Below are 7,912 nucleotides of genomic sequence, written 5' to 3' on the forward strand. Positions count from 1 at the left end.
GAGCCCCCCAGTCGCCCCTTCTTTTTATATATATATATATATATATATATATATATATATATATATATATAATTCTTTTAATGGTTTTATTTATTTGCTAGAGAGAGACAGAGCCTGAGTGAGGGAGGGGCAGAGAGAGAGGGAGACACAGAATCTGAAGCAGGCTCCAGGCTCTGAGCTGTCAGCAGAGATCCCAGTGTGGGGCTCAAACTCGTAAACTGCGAGATCATGACCTGAGCTGAAGCCAGATGCTTAACTGACTGAGCCACCCAGGCGCCCCAACTCTTTTAAATATTTATAATATATCTTCAAGTTATTTTAGATTTTCTATATAGTAGGCAATAATAACACCAGTGAACAATGAAAGTTTTTTTCTTCCTTCAAAATTGTTAGACTTGTGTCTTGCCCTACTGCACTGGCTGGGACCTCCAATTCAATGCTGAAAGGTTTTGTTTGTTTGTTTGTTTGTTTGTTTGTTTTTCACCATGAATGGGCATTGGTTTTTCTTTTTTTTAATTAATTAATTAATTTATTTATTTATTTTTTATTTTTTATTTTTTAATATATGAAATTTACTGTCAAATTGGTTTCCATACAACACCCAGTGCTCATCCCAAAAGGTGCCCTCCTCAATACCCATCACCCACCCTGCCCTCCCTCCCACCCCCCATCAACCCTCAATTTGTTCTCAGTTTTTAACAGTCTCTTATGCTTTGGCTCTCTCCCACTCTAACCTCTTTTTTTTTTTTTTTTTTCTTCCTTCCTCTCCCCCATGGGTTTCTGTTATGTTTCTCAGGATCCACATAAGAGTGAAACCATATGGTATCTGTCTTTCTCTGTATGGCTTATTTCACTTAGCATCACACTCTCCAGTTCCATCCATGTTGCTACAAAAGGCCATATTTCATTTTTTCTCATTGCCACGTAGTATTCCATTGTGTATATAAACCACAATTTCTTGATCCATTCATCAGTTGATGGACATTTAGGCTCTTTCCATAATTTGGCTATTGTTGAGAGTGCCGCTATAAACATTGGGGTACAGGTGCCCCTATGCATCAGTACTCCTGTATCCCTTGGATAAATTCCTAGCAGTGCTATTGCTGGGTCATAGGGTAGGTCTATTTTTAATTTTCTGAGGAACCTCCACACTGCTTTCCAGAGCGGCTGCACCAATTTGCATTCCCACCAACAGTGCAAGAGGGTTCCTGTTTCTCCACATCCTCTCCAGCATCTATAGTCTCCTGATTTCTTCATTTTGGCCACTCTGACTGGCGTGAGGTGGTATCTGAGTGTGGTTTTGATTTGTATTTCCCTGATAAGGAGCGACGTTGAACATCTTTTCATGTGCCTGTTGGCCATCCGGATGTCTTCTTTAGAGAAGTGTCTATTCATGTTTTCGGGCATTGGTTTTTCAAATGCTTTTCCTGTTTCACTCATGTCAGTTTTTTTTTTTTTAATTTAGCTTGTTAATACGATAGATTGCATGGACTGATCTTTGCTTATTGAACCAGCCTGTCCTTCCCTGGTGGAGGAGATCCCCCTTGCTGCTAGAGAGGATGAATTTCAGCTCCCCACTAGGGCTCTGCTGATTGATTCCTTCCTGGCTGGCAGGGGCAAGGGTATATAGTTACTACTCCCATGTCCTCCACTGACACCATAAGAAGGGTGGCCTCATTACCATAGGCACAAGTCCTGACTCTCCTTTAGACCCTCTCTGATACCACCCAAGTGGGAAGGAAAAGGGGCACCTCATTATGCAGGGTTGGGGATAAAAGTCTAGGCTTCCCACATGCTCTCCACTGATACTGCAAAGTGGAGATTTTTTTACAACTTAACGGAGATAAAAGTCCCATGTCTCTGGGGCGCCTGGGTGGCTCAGTTGGTTAAGCGTCCGACTTCGGCTCGGTCATGATCTTGCAGTTTGTGAGTTTGAGCCCCATGCCGGGCCTGTGCCGACAGCTCAGAGCTTGGAGCCTGCTTTGGATTCGGTGTCTGCCTCTCTCTCTGCCCTTCCTGTGCTCGTGCTCTCTCTCTGTCTCTCAAAAATAAATGTTAAAAAAAAAAAGTCCCATGTCCTTGCTCAGCCTCCTCTGATGCCACATTCAATTTAGGATTTTGCATCTATGTTCATGGATAGTATAGGCCTGAAAGGAGTTTATTCCTTTTCTTTTATTTGAAAAAGAGCCTGGGATTTGACCAAGACTGGTTTGCAGTTTCTTGTATCTCAACCGAGAATGACCTACCATGTTATATAAATGTAGAATTGCAGGTGGAGAATGCAGTGGTCAGCAAGAGAGGGAGACCATATAAAGATGCTTTTCTCTGGGCTTTGTAATTGTTAAGACTTCCTAGGCTGCTAGATAGAAAACTTATTCCAACTGGCTTAATCCCTAAAAGAACTTTAATGTTCATACAACTGAGAAGTTCAAGGGTGGATTCAGTCTCAGGCATAGCTGGAATTAGGGACTCTACATGTCATTAGGACCCTGGGTCTCTCCATCTGTTTCTTATCTCTACTTGTTTTTCCTGGCTTCACTTTAAACGCTGGTGGACAGATTTCCTCATGTGATAGGGAAGAGAGTTGTCAAGAGCCTAATTCACATTCTTCTGTTTGAGTCTCCAGGTGAGAACTGAGCCCTGGCCAACACCTACACTGCAGTCTTGTGGAGGACTTGGTTGAACTCCTGACTTACAAAACTGCAAGATTATAAATGTGTGTTGTTTTAAGCCACTAAGTTAGTGATGATCCTCCATGCAGCATAGAAAGCTAATACAAGACCCTTTCTCTGCATGCTCCAATTAGAAATTTCCTGAGGAATGGCTCCGGTTAGTTTGACTTAGGTTACATGACTTCCATTCGACCCGATTGCTGTGCCAAGAGCTGGTGTACTATGATTGGCAGCCTCATTAGAATCACATAAGAGTGAGAGTGAGCAGTTCCCCCCAATACCCAAAATAATAGGTGCACAGTACAGGATATAGCTGACCTCTGTGATGGCATTCTTAGGGGGTTCAGGTGTGTCTTATGAGTGCTTATAGTGGACATTGCAAATTTGCAACCTTTAGCCAAATCTGGGTATGGATCAAATTTTGTTTGACCCTCATAATACTTACCTTGATACCATTAAAGAATTTTGAGGGACACTCAGTTCAACTCTGCAAACACCAAAGGTAAGCATGGAACCTGCAGCTGGGACAGCATCTCTGCAACCCCTCCCCCACTCCTACATTCCTTCCTGGCATTCTGTTGGAAGAAGCAGTCAGGTCCTGCTTCCACACCTGGTCCTTTCCTGCAGTCCAGCATCTGAAATGCTCTGATTTAAGCTATTTGGGTGATTACATTCTTGACCTGTTATCTGTGATTATCTGTGTTGCTTGATTTGATCATGTTTGTAATAACTTTCATTGGCTGCTGTAATCTCTTGAAGATTTAAGACATCATCCTAACCTGAGATAAATGGTCACTGGTTGTAATGAGGTGGAAATTAATCAGCACATAAGCAGAGCTCTGAAAACCTCCATTTGTCAGTGGTCTGTTCTAGACTCCTTGGTTATCTCCAAAAGCAGGGCTGAGTTGAGGCTGGTTTTCTTTGCTTCTGTAATCTTTAGGTCAGTGAGCCTTCACCTTTGCCTCCAAGCCCTGAGCTTGAACCTTCTTTCCCAACTAACAGCATGTGCTTGCTCTAGGGATGGGAAAGTGAATGGAGCATGGCTCATCCCAACCTGTTGGCAAGGGGGGAGAAAGGCTTTGAATGAGAGCACTTGGAGGATAGTTAAATGTCCTAAAGCTTACATTCAGGGCACTTCCTTCCTCCAAAATGAAACTGTTTCTTTATTTCTTCTGTTCGTGTGTGATTATAAATACATGATATTCATATAGTTCTTTCATACGTCTTTATATATTTTCCCAAGGTATTTAAAAATTTTTGTGACTGCTGTGAATTATGTACAACCACTCTAGTGTACTTTCTTACTACTTCTAGTAGCTTTGACATTTGATTAAGATTTTTGTAGCTGAACAATGTCTGTGAATAGTCTTCTTTTTTTTTTTTCTTCTTTTCATTATTTTTGTCCTTTATTTTTCTGGTCTCATCTAATTAGCTAGGCTCTGCAGAATGATGTAGACATTGAAAGCGGGTGTTCTAATCCAAGTTGTAGACATGGTACAGGCCGATGTTCTGATATTTTCTTTCATGTCAGGGGTGGTTTCCTCTATTCAAGTCTCTACTTTTAAAAAGTCAGAAATAAATATTAAATGTTATCAAATGACTTCTCAACATTTGTCAATGAGATCACTTTTTCTGCTTGAATCTATTAATAAAATGGTTGCAATAGATCTAACATTCCTAATGTTAGAAACCCTGAAACTCCTTTAAAAACTGGGTAATGTGTATCATTTGTTTAATATACAATGATTTTAATCTACTCAGATTCAATAAATGACTTTTTTTCATTTGATCAACTTTTTTTTGTTCATTCACAATCCTCTAATTCTTTCAAAAGTCTTCATCCTAATGCTTTTCTACTGGTCTTTCTTAAAATTTCAACAAGCATATTAAGACTTGTTGTATTTCAGTATCGATGCAGTGAATTATACTTATAAGATTCCCCTTCCTGATACATCCTTCATAAGATGAAACCTTAAATGGGTTGTACCTTTACTTCTCTTTCTTAATTTCTCAGCTTAATAAAGTCATCTAGAATTGTAACTGGAGTTATACCATTGCTTTGTTATCAGTGTTTCCCTCTATGTGTTTTCTAATAATTCATATATTTGTCTTGGCAAATTTGGTATCAAGAGTTCATTAGACTTTATTATTCTTAAGCATTTGATCATTAGCGTCTTACATACCATATCTGTCACATTCGTTCAATTATTTATTTTAAACCATTTGTTGGGAGAACTTTATAAATAAAACTTCTTTTTCAGAAAGAGATTATAGGGGTACGTGCTTTCTGTGTGTGCACGTGCCAAAAATGTCTTTTCAAGTCTTACATTTGTGCAATGGTCAGGGTGCATAGAATTCAGGACCCACAGCCCATTTCTGTGAGAACTCAGAAAACCTTGTTCCACTGGCATCTACATTTAGGGTGACGGAAAAGCAGGCCAATGGCAGCCAGATTCCTATCCCTTGTTAGAAAATATGCTTTTCTCCTGTGGAAAAGTCTATAGAATTATTTTAACATAGATGAGAATCAAAAATTATCCTTGTATCGACTGTATATAGGTGTGTCTTTTGCTACAATTCTTACGTGGTGATTCATGAAACTTTTATGAATGAAACTTTTATCTGTTCAGCAGAATGTTTTTTCTCCTCCTTAATTACTATTTACTTTTTATCTGCTCTGTTTTCTCCTCAAGAATTACATAATGGATCCCCTTGGTCTATCTTTTATGTCTCTCATCTTTTCTCGAATAACTGAACCCTCCCTTTTTTTTCCCTCTGAAGACTAGGAGAGAAATTTAAGTTATTTTTAATGTAAAAATTCATTTTAAGCATTGTTTTATCTACTTTTAAATACTTTCTACTGAATTTTATTTGATAAATAATGTGGATTTTTCCCCCTAGGGTCATGTTTTTATCTCCCAGTCACCTTTTCTTTTAGCTTCTCTTTGGCAAACTGCTTTTGTTTTATTGACTCTGTAGCCTCCCGAGTTCCACTGAGACTTTTCTTCACTGCGCTTAACTATCTTTTTGCAATAACTCTGTCAGCAAAGGCTGTTTGTTTTATGGTTAGTTTATTTCCTCCTTATTGGATTAAAAGTTCATGTGAGCTAACAGAAGTTTTCTATTCCACTCATTCTTTTAGCTGGACTTGTAGATTGATGACTATTGGGAACTGGCTTGGAATTCCTCACCAATCATGTGGATGACTCTTAGATGTCTCCTGGTGAACATCACCTTCTTCTCCATCTGGCTGCCATGTAGTGTCATGCCACGATGGTCACTTGGCTGCATGGTTGGTCAAGCTAGGTCAGGAAATTAATAGAATTCATTTGATTCTCCTAAATACATCTCTGTTTCCAAATCACTCTGATGACCTATGGGAGGCCACTGCTATCCAGGGACAGAAGCCAGGGGTGAATAACTTCTTCAAAAAGGGGAAAGAAAAAAGGCCAGAGCCTTTGACCCTGGTATCAGTTTTGCCACAACCTACTCACCCTCTTCTTTGCTCCAAAAGTGTGAATGATTTTCTGGTAGGGACTATGATTAAGGATAAGAGGTTAATTATGGAGATGTAGGAAGAGAACAATTCAGGAAACAATTTGAGGAATTAATATGAAAATAAGGAGAAAGAAACAATGAGGATAAAGATAAAAATATTACTTTTGTTTAATATAGAGTAAGATGTGTTGAAAGGTAACATGAATCAAGGACCCATCCAAATATGTTCAAAGAAAGAGGCCAAGGAGCAAATGAATTACAGATCTATTGATTAGAGCTTTTTTTTTTTTAATGTTTGTTTATTTATTTTGAGAGAGAGAGCCCATAAGCTGGGGAGGGGCAGAGAGAGAGGGAGAGAGAATCCCAAGCAGGCTCCACACTGTCAGCAAAGAGCCTGACACAGGGCTCAAACCCACAGACTGTGAGATCATGACTTGAATTGAAATGAAATCAATCGACGAAGCCACCCAGGTACCCCTAGACTAGAGCTTTTTGTCAGTTAAAAATAAAACTGGAAAAGTTACTTTCCTGGACATCAATAAGTTCAGTAATGCATCACAGAGATAGATAACTATAAGGCTTGACCAATGGCATATACTTTTGTAGAGTTGCTTATAGAATGGGGTAGAAAAGTCCTATTAAATGCTTCCTATTCATATAAAGCCTTCTGTGTCATTAGTTTTGTCTATGTACCCTTGATGAAATTGGCCCTTTTTCTTATCCCCTGAGACACTTAGGTGAGAGAAATTACATAACAGAGATCTATCATGACCCTTCCACCATCACTGGATGAAGTGTTTCTGAAATACCAGGTTCCTCACAGCGGCCTTCACGTCCTTGTTCCTCAGGCTGTAGATGATGGGGTTGAGCATGGGGGTCACCACCCCATAGAAGAGGGAGATGAGCTTATCTGAAAGGTCCTGCTTGTCTGCCCCCAGGGGGTCCTTGGATTTGGGCTTCCCATACATGAAAAGGATAGTCCCATAGAAGATGACCACGACTGTGAGGTGGGCAGAGCAGGTGGAGAAGGCCTTTTTCCTCCCCTCAGCTGAGGGGATCCTCAGGATAGTGGTGAGGATGAAGATGTAGGAGATAAAGATGAACAGAACTGGGACCCCCAGGAAGATCACATTGGCTACTGCCATACTGATCACATTGATGGAGATATCAGCACAGGCCAACTTCAGGACAGCCAAGATCTCACAGGTGAAGTGGTTAATGACGTTGTCACCACAGAAGGGCAATCGCATTGCTAAGGATGTTTGCACCATGGCGGTCGTGCTTCCAGCTGCCCAGGAGCTGGCAGCCATGGGCACGTAGACAGCCTTGCTCATGACCACAGGGTACCTAAGAGGGTTACAAATGGCCACATAGCGATCAAATGCCATCATGCCCAGAAGCACACACTCTGTGGCTCCCATGGCGAAGGAAAGAAACATTTGCACAGCACAGGCTGAGAAGGGTACAGTTTTCCTGGGGGTCAGGAAGCTGTCGAGAATGAGGGGGACTGAGGAGGTTGTATAGCAGATGTCCAGGAAGGAGAGGTTCCCCAGGAAGAAGTACATGGGCATGTGCAGGCGGGAGACAGACACAGTGACCAGGATGAGGACCCCATTACCCAGCAGGATCACCAGGTACATCAGTAAAATGAGCACAAAGAACGTTTTCTCCAGCTTTGGGTGGGCTGAGAGGCCCAGGAGAATGAACCCCATCACAGGAGAAGTCCAATTGGATCTCTCCAT

General features: G+C 40.8%; 1 protein-coding gene across 1 annotated transcript; it reads right to left on the bottom strand.

Moving 5' to 3' along the window:
* Window positions 1-6,952: 6,952 nt before the first annotated feature.
* LOC125932552 (olfactory receptor 13C7-like) lies at window positions 6,953-7,912 on the bottom strand. Its single transcript, XM_049645316.1, has one exon. It carries the CDS (start codon window positions 7,910-7,912, stop codon window positions 6,953-6,955), a length of 960 nt encoding a protein of 319 aa, XP_049501273.1.

Source organism: Panthera uncia, chromosome D4, assembly GCF_023721935.1.
Source record: "Panthera uncia isolate 11264 chromosome D4, Puncia_PCG_1.0, whole genome shotgun sequence".
Taxonomy (NCBI): domain Eukaryota; kingdom Metazoa; phylum Chordata; class Mammalia; order Carnivora; family Felidae; genus Panthera; species Panthera uncia.

Coding starts and splice junctions, on each gene's coding strand:
- LOC125932552 (XM_049645316.1), bottom strand. CDS start 7,912: ATGGAGAGATCCAATTGGACTTCTCCTGTGATGGGGTTCATTCTCCTG.